Source organism: Phyllobates terribilis, unplaced genomic scaffold (assembly GCF_046119375.1).
Source record: "Phyllobates terribilis strain yellow unplaced genomic scaffold, ASM4611937v1 Scaffold_4__5_contigs__length_816908805, whole genome shotgun sequence".
NCBI classification, from domain to species: Eukaryota; Metazoa; Chordata; class Amphibia; order Anura; family Dendrobatidae; genus Phyllobates; species Phyllobates terribilis.
In genome coordinates this window covers 313,564,448-313,592,324 of record NW_027362764.1, presented here as the reverse complement: position 1 = coordinate 313,592,324, position 27,877 = coordinate 313,564,448, and the positions used below count along the sequence as shown (strand labels likewise).

The following is a 27,877-nucleotide window of genomic DNA, read 5'->3' as shown; positions in this document are numbered from 1 at the left end:
CAGGATGGCACATCAATGCGAGCTGTGGCAAGAAGGTTTGCTGTGTCTGTCAGCGTAGTGTCCAGAGGCTGGAGGCGTAACCAGGAGACAGGCCAGTATACCAGGAGACGTGGAGGGGGTCGTAGGAGGGCAACAACCCAGCAGCAGGACCTCTACCTCCGCCTTTGTGCAAGGAGGAACAGGAGGAGCACTGCCAGAGCCCTGCAAAATGACCTCCAGCAGGCCAGAAATGTGCATGTGCATTAGAAACTGACTCCATGAGGGTGGTATGAGGGCCCGACGTCCACAGATGAGGGTTGTGCTCACAGCCCAACACCGTGCAGGACGCTTGGCATTTGCCCCAGAACACCAGGATTGGCAAAGTCGCTACTGGTGCCCTGTGCTCTTCACAGATGAAAGCAGGTTCACACTGAGCACATGTGACATACGTAACAGTCTGGAGACGCCATGGAGAGCGATCTGCTGCCTGCAACATCCTTCAGCATGACCGGTTTGGCAGTGGGTCAGTAATAGTGTGGGGTGGCATTTCTTTGGAGGGCAGCACAGCCATCCATGTGCTCGCCAGAGGTAGCCTGACTGCCATTAGGTACCGAGATGAGATCCTCAGACCCCTTGTGAGACCATATGCTGGTGCGGTTGGCCCTGGGTTCCTCCTAATGCAGGACAATGCCAGACCTCATGTGGCTGGAGTGTGTCAGCAGTTCCTGCAAGATGAAGGCATTGAAGCTATGGACTGGTCCGCCCGTTCCCCAGACCTGAATCCGACTGAGCACATTTGGGACATCATGTCTTTCTCCATCCACCAACGTCACGTTGCACCACAGACAGTCCAGGAGTTGGCGGATGCTTTAGTCCAGGTGTGGGAGGAGTTCCCACAGGAGACGATCTGCAACCACATCAGGAGCATGCCCAGGCGTTGTAGGGAGGTCATACAGGTACGTGGAGGCCACACACAATACTGAGCCTCATTTTGACTTGTTTTAAGGACATTACATCAAAGTTGGATCAGCCTGTAGTGTGTTTTTCCACTTTAATTTTGGGGATGACTCCAAATCCAGGCCTCCATTGGTTAATAAATTTGATTTCCATTAGTGTGATTTTGTTTTCAGCACATTCAACTTTGTACAAAACAAAGTATTCAATGAGAATATTTCATTAATTCATACCTAGGATGTATTATTTGTGTTCCCTTTATTTTTTTGAGCAGTGTATAATGAACTGATAATACAGGGGGTGTAGTCACTTATGCTGAGCGCTGTATATATAATGTACTGATAATATGGGGTGTACTCACAAATTTGTCTCTCTTTTTCTTTCTCGTCCTGGACATAATGTCGTTATTGCGTCACACTGAGCATACTCAGTCAATAGAGGCATCAGAGAGACGGACACATCCCTGGTTATATTATAGATGACAGGTTCTCCTCCTGCTCTTGTTAGTGCAGCTTTCTTCACAGACTGCACTTCTCTCCTGTCCATACAATGGCTGCTAGTGGAGGAGCATGTTACCCAACCATCAGTCTCTTATATAATAATAAGTGCCACAAAATCATGTCCCCAGGGCTGGAGTTAGGGCGGGACAAATTAGGCATTTGACTAGGACTTCCACTCCTTCAAGGGCTTCCAGCCAGTGGCGTGCAGCTAACAGCAGCATACCACATGACCGCTATGGGGCCCATGAGTCAGGCGGGCTTGAAGTCGGCGCTGGCACTCTTGCACCCCGCATTGCACATCCAACTGTATCAGCATTACTTAGGTGCAGATACAGTTGAAAGCAATGATGGAGGAGGGAGAGTCAGGTGACTCCTTCTCCCATCATTTCCCCTCTGTGTCTGACGTTTCAAGTAGCAGGCGCGTTGACATCACTTCATCGAGCTACGCTTTGACGGGCAGTGGAGCTGCTGCGGAGACGCACTGCAGAGAACGGAGCAGCAGGGGAAATAGGGAGAGGTGAGTATTGTATTTTTTTTTTTTTTAAATCAGTGAGTACATGGTGGCCATAATATTGGAGGACTATGGGGGTTGCATTACACTACATGTACTATATGGGCGCTTCATTATACCATATGGGGGCAGCATTATACCATATGGAGTGTGCACTGTACTATATGGGGGTTGCATTATATTCTATCGAGGACTATGGAGTGCATTATACTGTATGGAGGACTATGCGCAATGCATTATAATTTCTGGAGGACTATGCAGAATACAGTATACTATATGAAGGACTATGGGGTGCATTATACTATGGGGAGTGACTTCCCGATACTTTGTGATAATTACTCACTACTAGAGTTGGTGCGAATCTGTTGCTGTGAGATGGAGCCTAAGAATGGTCTCCTTCCTCCCGGTGAGGCGCAAAGTCACTCCGTAACAATCAAGTTATGCCAGGCCTGCTAATGAAAAGAAGAGCCATGGATAACAGGAGGCAGGTTCTCAGGGCTCCCATCCAATGACCACAGATTACGGACTAGCTGCTGGACTGGATCCTGCGAATCGGCTCACACCAACTACTCACTACAGTCTGTAACATCCACTTTAAGTAGAAATGTAGAATAGTGCATTATTCAACTGTGGTTACTGTGCATTGTCCTGTCACCGGTATTACTGATCCTACACAAATATATTTTCTGTTTTATTTGAAACATCTCAGTGATCATTTTTATCAAGCAAATGAGCTCACTTAAGTTTTTTTGATCAATTATCCATTACAGTTCTTGATGTTTATTACAGATTTTTTCAGTTTGTCAGTGCAATGCTCTTCAAAGCTGCCACAATTGGGTACTACCTTCACATTTATATAGATTTTACTGTCTTACCCTAAGACATTGCAAAATACTCATAAAACTACAAAAACAAATATAAAATACAGGAATTTTTTTAAAAAATGAATGAATACAGATCAGCCTACCCCAAGGAGGATTTCCTAGATCTTTGAAATGTGTGGAAACAGAAACCAGATCAGTCTCAATTTTCAAATCAATTTCTCCATTTCTATTGGCTTCAATGACCTTTAAAATAAATAAATACATTTGATGACTTATTTCTTACTTTTGCTGTTCGAATCAGAATGTTAGAGTTGGAAGGGACCTCCAGGGTCATCGTGTCCATCCCACTGCTCAATACAGAATTCACTAAATCATCTCAGACAGATATCTGTCCAGCCTCTGTTTGAAGACTTCCATTAAAGGAGAACTCCTCACCTCTCGTGGCAGCCTGTTCCACTCATTGATCACCTTCACTGTCAAAAAGTTTTTTCTAATATCTAATCTGTATCTTCTCCCTTTCAGTTTCATTCCACTGTTTCTCGTGTTTCAATGTGCAAATGAGAATAAGGATGATCCCTCTACACAGTGACAACCTTTCAGATATTTATAGACAGTTATTAAGTCTCCTCTTAGCCTTCTTTTTTGCAAGCTAAACATTTCCAGATCCTTTAAGGCTATGTGCCCACGATGCAGAAATGCTCAGGATTTTTTCCTGAGCGTTTCTGCATCTCCCTGGCAGAAAAAACGCATGCGGATTGTAAATGTGTTTTTCCTGCCAGGGACAAGCGGATGTGAAGCGTTCTTCACATGTATTTCCGCATGCGGGTTATCAAGCGCTTTCCAAGCGATTTTAGCATCACTTGGAAAGTGCTTGTCAACTTGGTCACACTATAATAAATCTATGCAAACGGCATGGATTTATATAGTGTGACCTTAAATAATGGTAAAAAATAAATCTATACTTGCCTTCCGATGGCCCCCGCAGTCTTTATTCGCTCCGTCCTGGCTTGCCGGCAGCTCGCAGTACACTGAAGGACCTGCCGTCACACGACTATGACGTCAGAGCAGATCGTTCAGTCCACTGCGATCTTCCGGCAAGCGAAGACAAGGAGACCGGGGGCCATCAGAAGGTAAATATAATATTTATTTTTTATTTTATTCTTTTTTTTACAGGCTCTATGGTACCCGGGTCCGGAGGAGAGTCTCCTGTCCTCCTCACCCAGGTACCATCCGCACACTGAAACGTTTGGATTGAGCATCTACAGATGCAGTGATGCGGATTCCATGCATTCCAATGAAAGTCAATGGTGGCGAAACCGCAGCACTTCCGCAGAATAATTGGTAGTGCTGCGTTTTTTTCCGCAATGATAACCAGCAGCGGAAACTTCCGCAGCATGTGCACAGCACATGCGGATTATCATAGGGGAACATGGCAGGCCTTCTACCATGCGTTTTTTAAGTGTTTCTGCAGCGTTTTTGCCGCTTCGGAAACGCTTAAAAAACGCATCGTGGGCACACAGCCTAACTGTTCCTCGTAGGACATACTGTGAAGTCCGCTCACCATCCGGGTAGCTCTTTTCTGAAGTTGCTAAAGTTTTTCAATGTCTTTTAAAATGTGGTGCCCAGAACTGAACACAGTATTCCAGATGAGGCCTGACCAAGGAGGAGTAGAGGGGGATAATTACTTCATGTGATCTAGACTCTATGCTTCTCTTTTGTGTTGCCTGCTTGCAGCTTCTACTAGCAGCTCCTTCACAGGGCTACTAGCCAGGAGTAAGCCACGCCCCCAACACTCCCTCACCTCCTGCTCCACACATGGAGACATTATCATAAGGGGACTGCTACTAGAAGCTGCAAACAGGCCACGCCCCCTTACCTCAGACTGCAGATAGGGAGCCATTATTAGGGGGCTGGTGACAGAAGCAGGTTTTTACTGCACTGCTCGCCCCACATTACATTACAGGGATATTACAGTAATGATTACAGTAATGTGCAGCTTCCTGCTGTTATCAGCCAGTCTAATAGCTGTTTCTCTGCAGAGTACAGGGGAGTGGCCACACCCACTCTCCTCAGGTTGGCTGTTCCTTACAGATGGCAGCAGCAACTAATATATGATGTCATGACCCAGATGGGAGAGGGGAGCAGTGAAAGAGCAGATTCTGTCACATGGAATTATAAGGGTTAAAACGATCATAACTGCACTGACCATCTCATCTTTTTAGTGTATGAGTGCAGGAACAGTACAAATTTTTTTATCTTCCTGGAGTACCCCTTTAATACATCCCAGATACATCCCAGAACGGTGTTTGCCTTTTTTGCTGCTGCATCATAATGTTGACTCATGTGCACTCTGTGATCTATTAGTATACCCAAGTCTTTTTCACACGTGCTGTTGCTTAGTTCTATTTCTCCCATTCACTCTGTAGATGCAATTTTCGTTTTTCTTGCCCAGATGCAGAATCTTGCATTTCTCCCTGTTAAATACCATTCTACTAGTTGCTGCCCATTAACTAAATCTTATCTATCTCATCTAGATCTTTCTGAATCCTTTCTCGGTCTTCTCTTGTGTTAGCTATCCCTCCTAACTTTGCATTGTCAAATTTGATTTGTTTACCTTCAGTTCCCTTATCATTTATAAAAATCTTGAACACTGGGGCCAGGACTTGAAACACTCTTCCAATTGGATGTGCAACCATTTCTTAGTACGATCACTGAGCCAGTTATGAATCCACTGAACCGTAGCTTCGTCAATTCCATACTTGGTCATTTTTTTCAATAAGGATAGTATGAGATACTTTATCAAATGCCTAGCTGAAATCGAGAGATACTTTATCTATTGCATTTCCCTGATCCACCCAGTCAGTGATTCCATCAAAGAAGGAATTTAGATTAGTCTGTCATGACTTGTTTGCTACAAACCCATGCTGGCTCTGGTTAATTACTGTATTCTTAGCCAAGTACTTACATACATGCTGTTTAATAATTTATTCAAAGATCATTCCTGGTATAGGAATAAGGCTCATTGGCCTGTAACTTCCTGGCTCCATCTTCTTTCCTTTTTTGAAGATAAGGACAACATTAGCCTTTCTCGAATCTTCTGTTCACCAGGATTTTTCAAAGCTTCTGGCTAGTGGTTCTGCAATTTCCTCTTATATGATTTTAACATGTAGTGTCAATGTTGGGATAGATATTTTTTTTTATGTGGTAAGCTGGATTTAGGAAGTAAGCTATATAGTAATTCTTACCCTAACCAGCTAAAGAACAGAGTAAGCCGTGCAATTTATGTCTGGTATAGTCGATTTTAATAAAAGCTGCAAAAGGTGCTATCTAAGGAATAAAATAAACCACACTATCTATAAACAGAGAGATGGTGAGGGAACACTTGCCTAATTTAAATTAATTTAAATCTCCTGGTCCAGATGAATTACATCCTAGCGTACTGAAAGAGATATAAGAGGAAATTTCCTTGTGATTTAGCCTTGTGATTATGCTAATTATTCTCAAATGTGATTGATTGTCAACATATGTGTTTATTGATCAACGGTTGGTTACCATTTGTTTTTATACCATGTATCATAAGGAATCTGTATCTCAGTGAATAAGGGCTTTTTGCCAGAAACGCGTTGAGATGTATTCCCAAACCTGTATGATCTTTTAAATTATTTTGTAATAAATTGAGGATTTTAATTATTTTTGGGACTCACCAAAATTATTTTCTATTGGAGAAGCACAGTTCTCCACCCCCCAACATTTAGAAACATTAAACATGAGTTATTCATACATCTTGGCTCTCCAACACCAGCAAAAATAGACGGACGAGTATTTGAACATAATAACGATAGTCAATCCAACCAAATATAACTTGTGGAAGCACTAATAACATGTTTTTTAATTTTCAGAGAAGTTTAATTTGAGGCATCATATAAACGTAACTCAAAGCAAGCCAAGGCGAAATCTCCTCAGTTCTCAAGATGTCAAACCAAAGCCATCAATCCATAGACCCCATATCTTATCAAATTTAGAGATGGCATCTCTTTTTAGGTATATACCTTTATCCAAATTAACTAGCCAGTTAAATTTATCAATAAATTCTGATATCATAGGCTCCTGATCTGCTATCCATTTTTGGGCTATCAATTTTCTTGCCATGTATAACATACGTGCTACCTCAATTTTGGCATCCTCATCAGTAGTCAGATATTCAACATATCCCAGTATACATACCAATGATGAAAGCTCTATGTCAATTGAATAAACCCTGTTAATCATTGCTACAACACTCTTCCAAAAGGACACCAAGTTAGGACATTTCCACATCATATGAAGCATATCTGCTATGTTAGTTTTGCACCTAGGACAGTGGGGACTTGAATGAAATCCTATGTTAAATAGGAATTGAGGTGTCCTGTATACCTGATGTATCACATATATATATGGCACAATCTATGTGATTCACTTACAGACAATTGTGGAACTCTTTCCAGTATATCTGACCAACGATTTTCCTCTATGGGTCCCATTACACTCTCCCATTTCTCTTTTGATCGCATTGGCTGGTTTGTCAATATAATGTCTAAGAGAATGTTATAAAGCAAGGAGATCAGTTCACGACAATTATGTAAATTAGCTATTCTCGGTATTATTGAATTTCGGTGTACCCTCTTCCAGAACAATGCCTTCCGCCCAAGATGCGTGCCTAAATTGTAAATATTTGTAGAATTCAGAGTGAGGTAACCCATATTCATTTTGCAGCTGTGAGAATTCCTTAATCACATCACCTATCAGCACTTGATTAAGTCTGTTTAAACCCTTGGAGTTCCAGGAGTTAAATCCCACCAGTTGGTGTACATTTGGAAGCCATGGAGTGTTACATAATGAAGTAAATTGTGAAACACCTCCTACTCCCTGTAATTTTTTCACCGTCCCCCAAAGTTTGTGACATAACAGAATAGTCGGTACTTTGCCTCGAAGTGTCCTAAACTTATGCGCCTCCAGTACCTCAGAGTTTATCTGATTGGAAAAAATGCTGTAGCAATACAAAGGTCAAACCCCCTCCCTCCCCCCCAGGGCCGTCCCATCCCCGGATATGTTGAAGCTGAGATGCCACATAATATACCCATGGATTAGGAACCGCAAACCCTCCCATTGTTTTGTTTCTTTGCAATGCTTCCAGTTTAATTCTCAGAGTCTGTTTGCGCCATATTAATCTTCTAAACTCCTGACTGACTTTAACCCCTTTACGACGATGTCAGTAGAAGTAAGTAGCTGCGCCCTGGGCCTTATGGACCAGCTACGTACTATTATGTATAATGCGATCGCGCCCGCATTGCCGCCGGGTGTCAGCTGATTGTCACAGCTGACACCCTATGTGCCTGGAGCGGTCAAACACCGCTGTTGGCACATTAACTCCCAAAATGCTGCGATCGAAGTCGATGACAGCATTCCGGGATCAAGGGGAGGTAAGCGCAATTACTTACCTCCTCTCCGGCATCCCGTGCTGTCTGAGCCGGGTCCCGGATGTTGTCATGGTGACCATATGTCGTCATGACAACATCCAGGTCACCAGGAGGCAAGAAGTTACTTTAGTAATGCGCAGTGAGCGACCAAAGTAACTTCTGCATGCAGCGCTGACAGGCTGCATATAGCTGCTGCATCTCTATGTTATATAAGCGATAAGGCTGCAAAAAAGTGAAAGTCCCATAGTGGGACATAGTGAACAAGTAAAAAAAAAGTGTAAGAAAGTGAAAAAAAAAAAAAAAAAAAAAAAAAAATTGTAAAAATATTTAAAAAAAAAATGAAAAAAATAATCCCTAAAAAATAAAAATATACTTTAACCATAAATAATTATGAAAAAAAATAAATCAATAAAAATACACATATTTAGCATCGTCGCGTCCGGAACGACCTGACCTATAAAACTGTGCCACTAGTTAACCACTTTAGTGAACACGGTAAAAAAAACTAAATAAAAAACAAAGCAAAAAAGCGATAATCGTCTTTATCATCATACCGCCAAACAAAAAATGGAATAAAATGCGATCTAAAAGACGAATGTAAATAGAAATGGTACCGTTGAAAAAGTAATCTGGTCTCACAAAAAACAAGCCACCATACAGTTCCATCAGTTGAAAAATAAAAAAAGTTAAAGCTCTCAAAATAAAGCGTTACAAAAAAAGCATTTTTTCTATAAAATAGTTTTTATTGTGTAAAAGCGCCAAAACATAAAACTATATAAATGTGATACCGCTGCAAACGTACTGACCAAAAGGGTAAAGCTGCCTTATCAATTTTACCACACGCGGAACGGCATAAAAAAAAAAAAAAAATCCTGAATGGTTGGCTTTTGTTTATTCTGCCTCCCAAAAATCGGAATAGAAAGCGATCAAAAAATGTCACGTGCCCGAAAATGATACCACTAAATACCGTCAACTCGTCCCGCAAAAAAACAAACCGTCACATGACTCTTTCGACCGAAATATAGAAAAATTATAGCTCTTAAAATATGGTGATGCAAGAACTAGTTTTTGCAAAAAAAAAAAAAAAAGCATCTTTTAGCGTGTGATAGCTGTCAATCATAAAAACCCGAAATGAATCTGGCATCGTTGTAATCGCACCGACCCGAAGAATAAAGTCGTCTAATCACTTATAACGCACGAGAAACAGGGTAAAAAATAAACTCTAGGATTAGGGTTGTGCTTGAGTTAGTATTTTTTCAAAAATAAAGAAAAAAAAATTATGTCAATATGGCGACCAGTGTTGAGCGCACGTGCTCGCTACTTGAGTTTGCATCGGGTGCTCGGGTATGCACCGAGTATCACGGGTGCTTGAGTGACATGCTCGAGTCTTCGCTCCATATGCTTTGTGGCCAAAAAAAGTTGCATGGATTGACTGCCATGCAAGAGCGATCCCCACATGGTTTTTTGGGGTGTATAACAACCAAGAAACACGCGGGGCGGGGACTCGAGCATGTCACTCGAGCACCCGCGATACATGGTGCATACCAGAGTACCCGATGCAAACTCAAGTAGAAAATCACTTGCGCACAAGACTAATGACAACTTATTCAATATGATGACCTAATGTTATCAAATTCTGTGTCGTACCTCTGGGTTCAAAATGTTCACTATACCACTTGATAAAATCCTTGAGGGGTCGTTTCCAAAATGGGGTCACTTGTGGGGGGTTTCCACTATTTAGGCACATCAGGGGCTCTCCAAACGCGACATGGCGTCCGCTCTCAATTCCAGCCAATTTTGCGTTCAAAAAGCCACACAGTGCTCCTTCCCTTCTGAACCTTCAAGTGTGCCCAAACAGTGTATTTTCCTCACATACAGTACAGACCAAAAGTTTGGAAACACCTTCGCATTTAAAAATTTTTCTGTATTTTCATGACTATGAAAATTGTACATTCACACTGAAGGCATCAAAACTATGAATTAACACATGTGGAATTATATACTTAACAAAAAAGTGTGAAACAACTGAAAATATGTCTTATATTCTAGGTTCTTCACAGTAGCCACCTTTTGCTTTGATGACTGCTTTGCACACTCTTGGCATTCTCTTGATGAGCTTCAAGAGGTAGTCACCAGAAATGTTTTTCACTTCACAGGTGTGCCCTGTCAGGTTTAATAAGTGGGATTTCTTGCCTTATGAATGGGGTTGGGACCATCAGTTGTGTTGTGCAGAAGTCAGGTGGATACACCGCTGATAGTCCTACTGAATAGACTGTTAGAATTTGTATTATGGCAAGAAAAAAGCAGCTAAGTAAAGAAAAACGAGTGGCCATCATTACTTTAAGGAATGAAGGTCAGTCAGTCTGAAAAATTGGGCAAACTTTGAATGTGTCCCCAAGTGCAGTTGCAAAAACCATCAAGCGCTACAAAGAAACTGGCTCACATGAGGACCGCCCCAGGAAAGGAAGACCAAGAGTCACCTCTGCTTCTGAGGATAAGTTTATCCGAGTCACCAGCCTCAGAAATCGCAGGTTAACAGCAGCTCAGATTAGAGACCAGGTCAATGCCACACAGAGTTCTAGCAGCAGACACATCTCTTCAACAACTGCTAAGTGGAGACTTTGTGCAGCAGGTCTTCATGGTAAAATAGCTGCTAGGAAACCACTGCTAAGGACAGGCAACAAGCAGAAGAGACTTGTTTGGGCTAAAGAACACAAGGAATGGACATTAGACCAGTGGAAATCTGTGCTTTGGTCTGATGAGTCCAAATTTGAGATCTTTGGTTCCAACCACTGTGTCTTTGTGCGACGCAGAAAAGGTGAACGGATAGACACTACATGCCTGGTTCCCACCGTGAAGCATGGAGGAGGAGGTGTGATGGTGTGGGGGTGCTTTGCTGGTGACACTGTTGGGGATTTAATCAAAATTGAAGGCATACTGAACCAGCATGGCTACCAAAGCATCATCAAGTGAATGCCAAGAGTGTGCAAAGCAGTCTCCTCATACCTAACAGACAGGACATTCAGTGTCTCCCACTCACACACCACCTCCTCATCTCGCCCCCTATCTGTCGGTGTCCACCAAGGCTCAGTTCTAGCACCCCTGCTCTTCGCCATCTACACCTTAGGCCTGGGACAGCTCATAGAATCTCATGGCTTTCATTATCACCTCTATGCTGATGACACACAGATCTACCTCTCTGGACCTGATATCACTTCCTTACTAACCAAAATCCCACAATGTCTGTCTGCTATTTCATCCTTCTTCTCTGCTAGATTTCTAAAACTTAACATGGGCAAAACTGAATTCATTATCTTTCCGCCATCTCAATCACCCCCCCAACTGACCTATCTATCAACATCAATGGCTGTCCACTCTCCCCAGTCCCTCAAGCTCGCTGCCTTGGAGTAACCCTGGACTCTGAACTCTCCTTCAAACCACATATCCAAGCCCTTTCCACTTCCTGCCGACTCCAACTCAAAAATATCTCCCGGCTCCGCACATTCCTCAACCATGAATCTACAAAAACACTAGTGCACGCCCTCATCATCTCCCGCCTTCACTACTGCAACGTCCTGCTCTGTGGCCTCCCTTCCAACACTCTTGCACCCCTCCAATCCATCCTAAACTCTGCTGCCTGACTAATCCACCTGTCACCCCACTATTCCCGAGCTCTCCTCTCTGTCAATCTCTTCACTGGCTCCCCATTGCTCAGAGACTCCGGTTCAAAACCCTAACCATGGCATACAAAGCCATTCACAACCTGTCTTCTCCATATATCTCTGACCTAGTCTCCCGTTACATACCCACACGCAACCTCCGATCCTCACAAGATCTCCTTCTCTACTCCCCTCTTATCTCCTCCTCCCACAATTGCATACAAGATTTCTCCCGTGCTTCCCCCCTACTCTGGAACTCTCTACCCCAACACAGACTCTCGTCGAAAGTGGAAACCTTCAAAAGGAGCCTGAAGACCCACCTCTTCCGACAAGCCTACAACCTGCAGTAACCACCGCTGCATGACCAGCTCTGCCCTCACCTACTGTATCCTCACTCATCCCTTGTAGATTGTGAGCCCTCGCGGGCAGGGTCCTCGCTCCTCCTGTACCAGTCACTGTCACATTGTGTTCAAGATTATTGTAATTGTTCTTGTATGTATACCCCTTTTTCACATGTAAAGTGCCATGGAATAAATGGCGCTATAATAATAAATAATAAAAATAATAAAAAGCAGTCATCAAAGCAAAAGGTGGCTACTTTGAAGAACCTAGAATATAAGACATATTTTCAGTTGTTTCACACTTTTTTGTTAAGTATATAATTCCACATGTGTTCATTTATAGTTTTGATGCCTTCAGTGTGACCGTGCAATTTTCAAAGTCATGAAAATACAGAAAAATCTTTAAAAATGAGATGTGTCCAAACTTTTGGTCTGCACTGTAGACACCTCAATGATTTGTATATAAGCCTCATTGCCAGTGCTGGCTCCTGTGTCTGGAACTCTAGCAAAGCCAGCCAGCCTCAGTGCTGTGCCTGCAGCCACTGACTTCCCTGTTCTGGTACCTGTTGCAGAGGAGCCTGCGCCATCTTGGATGCCTTCATTCCCTCCTGCTGCTGCTCCTCCGGCCATGATCCCTCCTCCTATGCACACCGGTAAGTGCTACAATGTGCACAGAAAGAGTAACACCGCTTTTTATGAAGTTATGGGCCCAGTGGAACCTCTGGCAGGCTGCTTGTCCCAGGAGCTCTTCTAATACACTTCCACTCACATGTCCGGCCAGGCCATGCCCCCCTGGAAAACCCCTTTAACTGTTTCACTATAATCAGTTGACAGGCTGTTCTGGACATTGAACAAGATTTGGAAAGAAAAAGACACTTACTATAAAATTACTCAGGTTTTTCATTCTTTCCACAACACTTTTCATCGTTTTTATTGCTGGCAAATATATGCTTACCTACAAAAGCATAAAAAACACAAATCAGTAGGACAACACAAGATTAGTTAAACAAAAAAAAACCTTAAAAGGAGTGGTCTACTACTCGGACAACCCCGTCTCAGTCACGTTTGCTCTGAGTAAAATAACACTTACAGTGCCTTGATATAGTATTTATACCCCCGTGAACTTTTCCACATTTTTTCACGTTACAACCACAAGCTTACATGTTTTTTATTGGGATTCTATGTGATATGCCAAACTAAAGTAGTGAAGTGTAAAGGAAATGATTCATGTTTTCTAAATATTTGAAAAATATAAATCTGAAAATTGTGAAGTGCATTCAGCCCCCAGAGTCAATACTTTGCAGGATCAGCTTTCATAGCAATTACTTCTGCAAATCTTTTGGTGTATGTCTCCATCAGCATTGCACATCTAGATGATGATATTTTTCCCATTCTTCTTTGCAAACTATCTATAGCTTACTGAGATTGGATGGGAGTGTCTGTGAACACCAATTTTCAAGTCTTGTCACAGATTCTCAAGAGGATTTAGATATGGACTGTGATGGGCCATTCACACACATGAATATGCTTTGCTACAATCCATTCTATTGTAGGTCTAGCAGTATGTTTATGGACGTTGTCCTGCTGGAAGGTGACCCTATATCAAAGTCTCAAGTCTTCTGCAGCCTTCAACATCCAACAGTGCAAAAAATAGAAGTTGTAATGAGTTTGTCATCTGGCTTCTGCATAGGCAATGTAATGTAATGAAATGAGCTTTGTCATCTCGGTCACAGTTTATGTAGAGTGAAGCAGCCAGATAACAAAACTATTAAAACTTCTGCATTTTTGCACTGCCAGCAGCAAGTGAGGAGAAAAGGCAGCTGCATCAGAATGAGACTCCATACACTTACATTAGAAATGTGACTTCCGGCTCACAGATAGACCCCAGGGTGATCTGATCAGTCGGAAATAGCAGTCACTTGACCCAGGAGAGGACCAAAGTGGTGCTAAAAACTGGGAAAGATATATGCATTTACACAGGTTTAGCGAAAGAAAAGTTTACTGGGACCCCTTCCAGACAAGGTTATTTTCAGTTTTGTTTTTTTCTTCTCCATCTTACAAGAGACATATTTTTTTTTATTTTGACAAAGCGGCGTTAATGTTTGTTTTTTTTCCAAGACCAGTTCTAGTTTTGAATGATGCCGTTCATTTTATCTTGCTAAGTACTGGAAAGTAACAAAAAAAATTCCAATTGCGGAAACTGTGCAATTCCACAATTTTTTTTTTTTTTTTTTTTAATTACAATGTTAATTATACGGTAAAAATTAACCATTAATATGATTCTCCAGGCCAGTACGATTAAGAAGATACCAAACATGCATATATGAATAAGCATGGAGAAAATCAGGGCTTACCACGTTTATCATCCTGTTGCCTGAAATTGGTCTCAGGATGTGGGAGTGCCGTTTTAAGTTGCAGATTATCAACTGGAAAAAGTAGAGAAAATTGCTCATCCCAATTCCTTATAAAAAAAAAAAATCCAAATTTTATCCCATTTTGATTAAAAAAACAAATGTTGCATTATTGCGTATGTTCCATAGAAAACATCTGACGTCTTTCTGGCATGTAGTCACTGTAACATCACTGGCGGCGTGCTTGCATGGTGCACCACCTCCCACCATGCAAGACCGCAATCTTACCTGTCAGTCCAGGCCACACACTTTGCTCCAGTACCTGCTGTGTCCATGTCTCTTGTCTGATTGCTTAGGGCGTCGGCGCGGTTTCTGCCAGTTTCTTATAGCTACTGTGTGCACAGTCCTAATGCGTCCCCAAACTATTGCTGTGAGTCACTGGATACTTAAACCCCCTCCACCCAGTAGGAGGTGCCTGAGCAACACTTTCTTACAGTGTGTTCTGTGCAACTGTGAGTTGCCAGGTCCTGTCCTGACTCTAGTCAGTTTCTGCCACCCTGGGGGCTGAGTTCCCAGGCTCATCCCTGTATCTTGTTCCTGGTTCAGGCCCTGTCTGAACAGTGTCCTAGTCCGTTACTTGCTTGTCTCTATGTCTGTATCTTCCATTTTTCCTGCAGTATCTGAACCTGCACCTAACTCCAACTTGTTGTCTCTGTACTTCTGTTTGTGAGTTTTGTGTCCACTCACTACTTCATTGCAAGTACCTCGTGTGTATCTGGTTCTGCTCGTTCTGTTTCCCTGCCTCTGTATCTAACTTCTGTGTTCCAGCTATCTTCTTGTGTTTTCCAGTCTGTTCCATGTGAACAGAGCCCTGTCCTGTCTACCGCATCTGCGGGTTTTGCTTTGCTCTGCTTTGCTTGTTCACCGCATCTGCGGGTTTTGATCTGCTTTGCTAGTTCACCGCATCTGCGGGTTTTGCTCTGCTTTGCTAGTTCACCGCATCTGCGGGTTTTGCTCTGCTTTGCTAGTTCAACGCATCTGCGGGTTTTGCTCTGCTTTGCTTGTTCACCGCATCTGCGGGTTTTGCTCTGCTTTGCTTGTTCACCGCATCTGCGGGCTTTGCTCTGCTTTGCTTGTTCACCGCATCTGCGGATTTTGCTCTGCTTTGCTTGTTCACCGCATCTGCGGGTTTTGCTCTGCTTTGCTTGTTCACCGCATCTGCGGGTTTTGCTCTGCTTTGCTTGTTCACCGCATCTGCGGTTTTCCTCTGCTTTGCTTGTTCACTGCATCTGCGGATTTAGCTCCGCTCTGCTTGTCTACTGCACCTGCGGCTCTGTTCCTGTATCCCAGTCTGTACTGGTCCCTATCCTGCCTATGTTCCTACTTGCCAGTACCCGCCTGTCTGCATGTCAGCAGTGCCTGCCTGTGCCCACCTGTCCGCATGCCAGCCGTGCCTGCCAGTGCCCACCTGTCTGCATACCAGCCGTGCCTGTCAATATCCACCAGTCTTCATAGCAGCCATGCCTGCCAGTACCCACCAGTCAATATGCCAGTTTAACCTGCCTGTTCCTGCATTCCCCGGTGTGGGTCAACAGCTGTGACCGGGGTCTGACCTGGAGCAGCACCTGGTCCCTCTGCTCTGTTCCTCCCTGGTTCACGGAGTCGACTGAGCCGCCGTGCGACTCGGATCGGGTTGGTACTTAGTTACGCCCCTTCAGGCACTCCTCGGTTCATGGTCCAGTGGGATCACTAATCACGCTCCCGCCAGTCAGTCCGGGCGCGAGCGTAACAGTCACCCTTAATTATTTAGTGAATCTAAGGGTGGCTACACACCAGCAACAGAAGTTTTATGGAATATACGCAATAATACAAGATGTTGTTTTTTTTCATCAAGAAAAAATAAAATGTGGATGTTTTCTTATTGGGACGTGCATTTTTTTCTACTTTTTCACCAAACATGCACAGGTTTTCTATTTTTTTTTATTTAAGTGGTGGCTCAAGGGGACTGAATGCATGTCACAATTTTCAGATTTATAGTTTTCATATATTTAGAAAACCATGTGTCATTTCCTTTACACTTCACAGACACTTGCTACTTTATGGCCGTTGTCCTCCTGGAAGGTGACCCTACATCCAAGCCTCAAGTCTTTAGCAGCCTTCAACAGGTTTTCCTTCAGGATTGCCCTGTATTTAGCTCCATCCATCTTCCCATCAACTCTGGCTAGTTTCCCTGTCCTTGCTGAAGAAAAATATCCCCACAACATGATGCTGCCACCACCATGGTTCATAGAGGGGATAGTGTTTTCAGGGTGATATGCAGTGTTAATTTTCCCCCTATACATAGTGTTTTGCATTTAGCCCAAAAAGTTCTACTTTGGTCTCATGTGACAAGAGCACCTTCCTCCACATACATGTAAGGGACACAGCTAGCATGTGGAAGAAGGCCTTTTACTTGATGCTTGATATGTTCAAAGGAGGGGAGAGTGAAGCCAGCGTTAATTAGCTGCAGGGCTTACATGACAATGTGACACGAGAGGCGGGAGAGTGAGTGCCGACACTGTTGGAACAGCAGTGAGTATAACTATAAGTCGTATTATTATATTTGGGGCAAACATGCTGATTGAGAAAGGGTGGTCTGAGTAGTGGACAACCCCTTTTAGTTGCAGGACATAGTTTCCCAAATCTTTATCGTTCAAGAGACACATTTATATCTAATAGCTGGAGATGAGCCACAGTAGAACAGTCTACCAAACTTCCAAGAAGTGACATACATATGATAAATATATTAGGAAGTTTAGGAAATGTCTCAAGTGTCAAAAACAAGCTAAATTATTTAAGATATTTGACATTTTTTATTATATAATTATTTATGACAGCAAAGAGGAATTTAAAGAAGAGAAATGTGTGATTAAGTGCCATTTCTGCCATATCTAATCCATAGTTGTTTGTAAATTGTAACTACTGCAATGCAAGAGGAGGCTTGAATACAACAGGGGTTGGAAATGAATGCAACCACTCAATTCAACGGCTCTGTCAGAAATGGCTGAGGGCTAAAGTTATATGATTAATGATATTTGTGGAAGAAGCTTTTAATAAAAATATTTTTTTTGTTACGCTGAGTATACGGAGTTTTTTTATACTCCGAGTATCGCTTAACTGGTGATAAAACAGGTGTTTACTAGATTTTACGCCAGTCCAGACCTGCTCTTCAAAAGTGGACAGGACAGGAAGTGGCAAAGCCCGATCGGCAAGCTCATTAAGATGTGTGCACTTGTTAATCAATTAGTGACATCTAACTCCAACAGTGCCTTCATTCTTCATTAACAATGGCATACAAAACACCAGTTTCAAAGTATCAGGCCCTATATGTTCTCTTTGTCATGTGGCACTTCAAAGCGTGGTACAGTAGGCTCTTAAAAGTCATTCCATGATCTTCTCAGAATAACACTCACAGCAACTAAATAGTTCTTGTACTTGGTACATTTGGGGGTTGACCACTCCTCTTTGGGCTGTGCACTTCATCTATTTAGATTTCCACAGGCAGGTGCAAAACACTGTCAGGTCCAGATCCATTTTGAGGCCTGCTGGCACATAGCGAGGTGAGTCACTAGAGTTAGGAACCATCCTGATTGGGTACAACTTGATGTGGTGGCTTTTATACTCTAGATCAAAATAGCGTTAACTAAGTTCTATATGTTTTTTTCATGTATTACTACTACTCATTTACTGTATATATTCATTGTTTTTTTCTAGTTTTTTTTTCAGTTGTAGCTTGCGCCAAATTCATTAAATGGGTTGTCCAGCCTTAGGGTACACGTTTGTGTGACTGCAGACTTGTGAATCTTCACAGCTCAGGCACTACGTGCTGTAAGGATTCCGATGCCAACACGTGACCACAAGTTTGTGATTAGCATACATGCGAATACGAGCCGACTAAATGGTCGTGGCCTCGTTCAATACAAGTGTATTGAGTAAGGCCAAACCTGTCTAGTCAGAATGTGGCCAGAAGTATGTACAGTACAGACCAAAAGTTTGGACACACCTTCTCATTTAAAGAAATTTCTGTATTTTCATGACTATGAAAATTGTACATTCACACCGAAGGCATCAAAACTATGAATTAACACATGTGGAATTATATACTTAACAAAAAAGTGTGAAACAACTGAAAATATGTCATTCTAGGATCTTCAAAGTAGCCACCTTTTGCTTTGATGACTGCTTTGCACACTCTTGGAATTCTCTTGATGAGCTTCAAGAGGTAGTCACCGGAAATAGTCTTCCAACAATTTTGAAGGAGTTCCCAGAGATGCTTAGCACTTGTTGGCCCTTTTGCCTTCACTCTGCGGTCCAGCTCACCCCAAACCATCTCGATTGGGTTCAGGTCTGGTAACTGTGGAGGCCAGGTCATCTGGCGTAGCACCCCATCACTCTTCCTCTTGGTCAAATACAGTAGCCCTTACACAGCCTGGAGGTGTGTTTGGGGTCATTGTCCTGTTGAAAAATAAATGATGGTCCAACTAAACGCAAACCGGATGGAATAGCATGCCGCTGCAAGATGCTGTGGTAGCCATGCTGGTTCAGTATGCCTTCAATTTTGAATAAATCCCCAACAGTGTCACCAGCAAAGCACCCCCACACCATCACACCTCCTCCTCCATGCTTCACAGTGGGAACCAGGCATGTAGAGTCCATCCGTTCACCTTTTCTGCGTCACACAAAGACATGGTGGTTGGAACCAAAGATCTCAAATTTGGACTCATCAGACCAAAGCATAGATTTCCACTGGTCTAATGTCCATTCCTTGTGTTCTTTAGCCCAAAAAAAGTCTCTTCTGCTTGTTGCCTGTCCTTAGCAGTGGTTTCCTAGCAGCTATTTTACCATGAAGGCCCGCTGCACAAAGTCTCCTCTTAGCAGTTGTTGAAGAGATGTGTCTGCTGCTAGAACTCTGTGTGGCATTGACCTGGTCTCTAATCTGAGCTGCTGTTAACCTGCAATTTCTGAGGCTGGTGACTAGGATAAACTTATCCTCAGAAGCAGAGGTGACTCTTGGGTCTTCCTTTCCTGGGGCGGTCCACATGTGAGCCAGTTTCTTTGTAGCACTTGATGGTTTTTGTAACTGCACTTGGGGACACTTTCAAAGTTTGCCCAATTTTTCGGACTGACCTTCATTTCTTAAAGTAATGATGGCCACTCGTTTTTCTTTACTTAGAATTTGTATTATAGCAAGAAAAAAAGCAGCTAACAGTCTATTCAGTAGGACTATCAGCTGTGTATCCACCTGACTTCTGCACAACACAACTGATGGTCCCAACCCCATTTATAAGGCAAGAAATCCCACTTATTAAACCTGACAGGGCACACCTGTGAAGTGAAAACCATTTCCGGTGACTACCTCTATGAAGCTCATCAAGAGAATGCCAAGAGTGTGCAATGCAGTCATCAAAGCAAAAAGGTGGCTACTTTGAAGAACCTAGAATATAAGACATACAACACGTGCAGAATTATTAAGAAATGCATATTTTGATCACTTCGATACATGTTGTCCTACTCCAAGCTGCATAGGCTTGAGAGCCAACTACCAATTAAGTAAATCTGGTGATGTGCATCTCTGTAATGAGTAGGGGTGTTGTCTAATGACATCAACCCCATATATAAGGTGTGCTTAATTATTAGGCAACTTCCTTTCCTTTGACAAAATGGGTCAGAAGAGAGATTTGACAGGCTCTGAAAAGTCCAAAATTGTGAGATGTCTTGCAGAGGGATGCAGCAGTCTTGAAATTTCCAAACTTTTGAAGCGTGATCACCGAACAATCAAGCGTTTCATGGCAAATAGCTACCAGGGTCGCAAGAAGTGTGTTGGCAAAAAAAGGCGCAAAATAACTGCCCACGAATTGAGGAAAATCAAGCGTGAAGCTGCCAAGATGCCATTCGCCACTGGTTTTGCCATATATCGGAGCTGCAACATTGCTGGAGTATCAAAAAGCACAAGGTGTGCGATACTCAGGGACATGGCCAAGGTAAGGAAGGCTGAAAAACGACCACCTTTGAACAAGAAACATAAGATAAAACATCAAGAATGGGCCAAGAAATATCTAAAGACTGATTTTTCAAAGGTTTTATGGACTGATGAAACGAGAGTGGCTCTTGATGGGCCAGATGGATGGGCCAGAGGCTGGATCAATAAAGGGCAGAGAGCTCCACTCCGACGCCAGCAAGGTGGAGGTGGGGTACTGGTATCATCAAAGATGAACTTGTGGGACCTTTCCGAGTTGAGGATGGAGTGAAGCTCAACTCCCAGACCTACTGCCAGTTTCTGGAAGACAACTTCTTCAAGCAGTGGTACAGGAAGAAGTCGGTATCGTTCAAGAAAAACATGATTTTCATGCAGGACAATGCTCCATTACATGCATCCAACTACTCCACAGCGTGGCTGGCCAGTAAGGGTCTAAAAGAAGAAAAAATAATGACATGGCCCCCTTGTTCACCTGATCTGAACCCCATAGAGAACCTGTGTGTTTGATCGAAAACAAATCAAGCAACTGACAGAATCTATGGATGGAAGGCTGTTGAGTGTCATCATAAAGAAAGGTGGCTATACTGGTCACTAATTTTTTGGGCTTTTGTTTTTGCATGTCAGAAATGTTTATTTCTAAATTTTGTGCACTGATATTGGTTTACCTGGTGAAAATAAACAAGTGAGATGGGATTATATTTGGTTTTTATTAAGTTGCCTAATAATTCTGCACAGTAATAGCTACCTGCAAAAACCAATATCCTCCTAAGATAGCCAAACCTAAAAAAACCCCACTCCAACTTCCAAAAATATTAAGCTTGGATATTTATGAGTCTTTTGGGTTGATTGAGAACATAGTGGTTGATCAATAATAAAAATAATCCTCTAAAATACAACTTGCCTAATAATTCTGCACACAGTGTATTTTCAGTTGTTTCACACTTTTTTGTTAAGTATATATTTCCACATGTGTTAATTCATAGTTTTGATGCCTTCAGTGTGAATGTACAATTTTCAAAGTCATGGAAATACAGAAAAAAATCTTTAAATGAGAAGGTGTGTCCAAACTTTTGGTCTGTACTGTAGATAACATATTTGTGGTCACATGACCGCCCACTCCCGACACCAGGGAATCCTCACAGGGTGCAGTGTGCGAGCTTTGAGGATTCGCAAGTCTGCAGACACATAGCGTACAAGTCTGCAGTCATGCTAAGAATGGACAACCCCTTCAAGAGGTGTACAAGTGCATCTCACTAAATTAGAATATCATCAAAAAGTTAATTTATTTCAGTTCTTCAATACAAAAAGTGAAACTCATATTACAGAGTCATTACAAACAGAGTGATCTATTTCAAGTGTTTATTTCTGTTAATGATGATGATTATGGCTTACAGCCAATGAAAGCACAAAAGTCATTATCTCAGTAAATTAGAATTAACAAAAAACACCTGCAAAGGCTTCCTAACCGTTTAAAAAGGTTCTTTAGTCTGTTTCAGTAGGCTCCACAATCATGTGGAAGACTGCTGACTTGACAGATTTCCAGAAGGCAGTCATTGACACACTCCACAAGGTCCCAGAGTTCCAAGTTTAATTTGGAAATCAAGGTCCCAGAGTCAGGAGGAAGAGTGAGAGGCGCACAATCCAAGCTGCTTGAGGTCTAGTGTGAAGTTTCCACAATCAGTGATGGTTTGGGGACCCATGTCATCTGCTGGTATAGGTCCACTGTGTTTTATCAAGACCAAAGTCAGCGCAGCCGTCTACCAGGACATTTTAGAGCACTTCATGCTTCCCTCTGCCGAGAAGCTTTTTGGAGATGGAAATTTCATTCTCCACCAGGACTTGGCACCTGTCCACACTGCCAAAAGTACCAATACCTGGTTTAAAAACAACAATATCATTGTGCTTGATTGGCCTGTAAACTCGCCTGACCTTAACCCCACAGAGAATCTATGAGGTATTGTCAAGAGGAAGATGAAAGACACCAGACCCAATAATGCAGAAGAGCTGAAGGCTGCTATCAAAGCAACGTGGGCTTCCATAACACCTCAGCAGTGCCACAGGCTGATCACCTCCATGCCATGCCGCATTGATGTAGTAATTGATGGAAAAGGAGCCCTGACCAAGTATTGAATGCATTTACTGAACATACATTTCAGTAGGCCAACATTTCGGATTTTAAAAACTTTTTTCAAGCTGTTGTTATAAAGTATTCTAATTTACTGAGATAATGACTTGTGTTTTCATTGGCTGTAAGCCATAATCATCAACATTAACAGAAATAAACACTTGAAATAGATCACTCTGCTTGTAATGACTCTATATACGAGTTTTACTTTTTGTATTGAAGAACTGAAATAAATTAACTTTTTCATGATATTCTAATTTAGTGAGATGCATCTGTACATGCTGTTCCCTCAGATATAATTATTATTCAGCTGTTCGGTTAGCATATCTTAGAAAATAAGTTCTGCATTTGTTTTTCACCTGCTAAATGTATTATCTTGCTACGCTGCCATCTGTTGGTCAGTATTTGTTTACCGCTTTCTCTTGTTTGTTCCAATTAAGTTGGTTCAAACTGGGAGTGGATTCATATGGCAGTTAATGGATCACTTGCACTAGGCAGCCATTTTATAGCCTGAGTTGCTGTGAGACAGGGACCACTTGTGCTGGGCTTGCGAAGTTATCAATTTCTGACCAGCAGCAACCGACGTCAGTGGCTGCAGAGAAAGTTACAGTATCGTACCAACAAGTATTACTTCTGTATCCTGGTTTAAATAAACCAAGTCTTGAATTGTACCCACGCTGTGGTTCTACATTTGAGTCTACGGACACCGAGCCTGTGCTGGTCCAGTCTGCTCATCTTGAATACGGAGGTAGGAGCATCTCACAGCACCTTATCAGTCAGCTGCACCTCTATTCGCCTTATGTGGAGACAGAACAGTGTATGCTTCTTAAAGAATTAGGTGCATCTTACTCCAATAATACCCTCATTAACACTGGCATACAAAACGCCAGTCTTAATGATTCAGACCCTACATGGTCACTTTTCCATGTTATACTTACATCAAAGTCTGGTACTGTAGGCTCTTTAAAATCATTCCACAGCCTTCTAGGAATAACACTTACAGGAATGTCATGTGTGACAATACGACTTGTACTTGAAAGTGAGGGCTGAAACAAAAACAACAGAAAGAAATATTTGTACTGAAGTGATGTACATTTAATGAATAGATCTTGGATTAATAATAAGTTCCACAAATGAATGTGTTTAAATAAAATGTTCCTGTGCTGAGATAATCTTATAAATGTGCCCCTGCTGTGTACTGTGTAATGGCTGTGTCTGACCGTGCAGGAACATGGTCTGATCATACCACAGCTCCTGGGCAGGGGAGGAAGCAAAAGAGAATATACAGACAAGACAGCAGGGGATCACAGCTGATTCTTTTTGTGAGGTAAAAGAAATGTTTTCCCTCAAAGAATCACCTGTAATGCCTGTATATTTTCTTTTGATTCTTCCCCATCCCAGGAGATGTGGTATGATCAGACCATGTTCCTGCATGGTCAGACACAGCCATTACACAGTTCACAGAAGGAGCACAATTATAAAATTATCTCAGCATAGGAACACTTTTTTAAACATATGCAATTGTGGAAATTATTAGATGTATTCCCATCTCCAATAACCTATACCAAATATGTAGTAGGTGTAATAATAATAGCAAATACCTCCAGTTAGAAATGTAATATAGTTCTTCTGATTCACTAGGTCTCTTTCCTCATGTGCAGGCACTGCAGGACCTTCGGTATCCTTGGTTACAACCACTAGCAACGAGCTAACTGTCAGTATATCAGTGGTAATAACCATGGATGCCTAAGGTCCTGCAATGCCTGTACATGAGGAAAGTGGCATAGCGAATCAGAAAAACTATACTATATTTCTAATTGGAAGTATTTGCTGATATTATTATTACTACACCTATTGCATATTGGGATAGGATCTTGGAGAAGGAAATATCCTTTTAACTTTGTTCATGGGAAAACCCCTTTAAGTCACAGTAATCCTTTACCAGCCACTGATGGCTCTCATATGTCCTTGCAGAGTGTCATCTCAGTAGGTGGACACTTATGAGATGTATCCTGCCTACTAGTAGCCATATTTCATCCTGCAGCAGTTTTTGCCTAATTTTAAAGCTGAGACTAGCAGCTTTAAAATGAGAACAGAATCATTGCAATATTCGTGGCTTGGGCTGAGATTTAAATTAAATGCTACAGGTGAATACCAGCTTACAATCCCAACTCTGACTTCAAAAAGTGATATTGTGGGGTAGAAAGAATGTCAGCTTTAAAATGAGCCCTGAATTTCTGCTGTAGATGAGATATAGTCTGTTAAAATGTCTCCCATCTCGTTTAAAGCCTATTAAAGTGCCTCCTCCCTGAATGTGCCCATGCAAAATTCACAGAAACATGTCCGTTCTTTCCCGGCAGCCCTGATAAAAATCACAGACAGCACATGGAGGGCATCAGTGTGTAATCCTTGTGCTGTCAGTGTTTAATATTGCAAAGGATAGGAGAAGTTTTATAATTTAATGTGAAAAACATCAATCGACCAAATACTGACGATGCACGGATCCAAAACACTGATGACACCGGTACCTTTTTTTTTGGTATGTGAAAAATACTGATGTCTGAATGAGGCCTACATTTTATGTATCAAATGCCACTACAAAGTTTTAAAATAAATGCTTAGACAAAATATTATGTTAAAACTATAATAGCCTTTTCTTTTTTTATTCTTTTCTGCAACTTTTTCTGCAAGTAATTGGTATTGTTGTATCTGTAAAAATCTACACCACAAAACTTACTCGTCACTTGGCTTCCATGGGAATGACCAATAAAAAGGAAAAAAAAACAAAACAATTTTTTCATCAGTTTGCCCAAAAAAAATTTGAAAAAACAGAGCAATCAAAAGTACAAAATTATATCAGCTAAAATTACATTTTATCCCACAAAAAACAAGCCCTCGTATACACCATCTCCCTCGTTACTGAAAAAAAAAAGTTATGGCTCTTAGAATATGACAATATAAGAAAACTTTTTCTAAAATTGATTAAGTGAAGAAAGTGAAGTATAAATAAACTGTACATCTTTGGCATGAGCACACTATTTTATCCCACTAAAACACCATAAAAAAACAACAAAGCCAGGATTTAATGTTTATGACCGTTTTACTTAATAAAAAAACTGAATAAAAAGCTATCAAAGTTTGATGAACCCCACCAAAAACTACTGTTTGTAACTCAAGTCCTCATACAGTTCTGTCAACAAAAAAATCAAAGTCACTGCACTGTCACTCATATTGAGCAAAGAAGCATGGCTTCATCATAAATTAAAATGTTAAAAAGAGCAGACACTCATTTGTTCTACGCCCCTTGCTGTGGACAGGTAATTGAAGTGGGTTATCCGATTGTCTGTTCTCTAAGTCTGTACAAGAAAATAATAACCTACAAAACTCTCCACCAATGAGTAAAAAATGGGCCTTTATAAAAAAACAATGACACTCTGGCACTGGACACCAGCTATGAATATTGTTTTTTATGTAACAGGCATAGGTACTATAGTTATGGGAGACATATTTTAGGCATTGTGGCACTGGGATGAACACAATGCATATACTTGCATTGTGGTGTGGCCTTTGTTCCTCTTGCACTATAAACCACGTGTATAATCAACTGGTGGTGGCAACTAGTTTTTTCCATGGTTATTGTGGAGCTTGGCAGTGATCATACCAGAGTGTGTGTGTGTGTGCATATATGTGTGTGTGTGTTGCAAGTTTTCCCACCGACAAAGAATGGAGAGATCTGTCATTTATATCGTAGGTAAGCTTAAACTGTGAGAGACATAATCTTAAAAAAACAAACAAAAAAAACCCAGGAAATCACATTGCATGACTTTTAAATAATTATTTGCATTTTATGAAATAAGTATTTGATACAATAGACAATCAGAAGTTAATATTTGATACAAAAACCTTTGTTTGCACTTACACAGATGAGACGTTTCCTGTAGTACTTGACCAAGTTTGCACGTCAAAATCCTGTATTTGATGGGATTTATAGTTTATTCTATTTGATAATATTCCTGTGCTTATATATTTTTGGATGTCTGTACGGTATCTTTTCAATTCATCTTTAGGTAGCATTTTTATATGGTCCTTTGTCTCTATATGTTATGTGCCTGATAGCTTGGTATTGGGTTCTTTTGGGTTTTTGGTCCCTGTTTGTATCCATACCTGTCCATTCTTTGCCCTCCATTGTCTCTGTTTGCATCCATACATGTCCATTCTCTGCCCTTCATTTCACTGGCATATGTGTAATCGCAAGGATAGATTGGGTGGTTCGCCTGTTATGTGAAGTGCCTTGAATGCGCTGACCGGAAGTGACGTAATCCACATATGCCTGTGCGTTCCATGATGTGGAAAGCATATGAGACGCGCACTGGAAGTGACGTCACAGAACCGGAAGTTCAGCACTCCAGCAGCTGGAACGCACGCTGAGAGCAAAATGCAGGCAGCATGGAGGTTAATACAGATAGAACTTGGATGGGGCACGATCTTTACCTATGCAGGTGATGCCAGGTATTTCTAATCCACTTCAATAAAGCAATAGGAGATGATGTGGATGGTAAATGGCGAACTTCAAACGGGCCTGGACATGTGCTGGTGTGAGCAGAGGGACCTTGTGTGCCCTGCAGGATTTTAATCCATGATGGTGTAGTGTGTTATTAACAGTAATGTTTGAGACTGTGGTCCCAGCTCTCTTCAGGTCATTGACCAGGTGCTCCTGTGTAGTTCTGGGATGATTCCTGACCTTTCCCTGAACCATCCTTACCCCACAAGCCCAAATTTTGCATGGAGCCCCAGACCAAGAAGGACAGAGCCATCTTGTGTTTCTTACATTTTCTAATAGTGTCATCAGTTGTTGCCTTCTAACCAAGCTGCTTTCCTACTGTCCTGTAGCCCATCCCAGCCTTTTGTAGGTCTTCAATTTTGACCCTGGTGTCCTTAGACAGCTCTTTGGTCTTGACCATGGTGGAGAGGTTAGAGTGTCATTGATTGAGTGTGTGTACATGTGTCTTTGATACAGGTAACAAATTCAAACAGGTGCAATTAATACAGATAATAAGTTCTTATTAAAGAAAAACTAACAGGTCTGTGAGAGCCAGAATTATTGCTGGTTGGTAGGTAATCAAATACTTATTTCATGCAATAAAATGGAATTTCATCATTT

The 27,877-nt window shown here is 41.8% G+C and overlaps 1 protein-coding gene across 2 annotated transcripts in view; it reads right to left on the bottom strand.

Annotated features, from left to right (window-relative positions):
- The window catches only part of HUS1 (HUS1 checkpoint clamp component), a 163,866-nt gene that overhangs the window by 26,375 nt on the left and 109,614 nt on the right, over positions 1-27,877 (bottom strand). For both annotated transcript variants that reach the window (XM_073678391.1, XM_073678390.1), the window contains exons 4-6: positions 23,655-23,762; positions 13,105-13,179; positions 2,912-3,011 (exon numbers count right to left, since the gene is read on the bottom strand). In XM_073678391.1, coding sequence (XP_073534492.1) covers positions 2,912-3,011; positions 13,105-13,179; positions 23,655-23,762 — 283 coding nt within the window. The remainder of the gene's footprint in view (positions 1-2,911; positions 3,012-13,104; positions 13,180-23,654; positions 23,763-27,877) is intronic.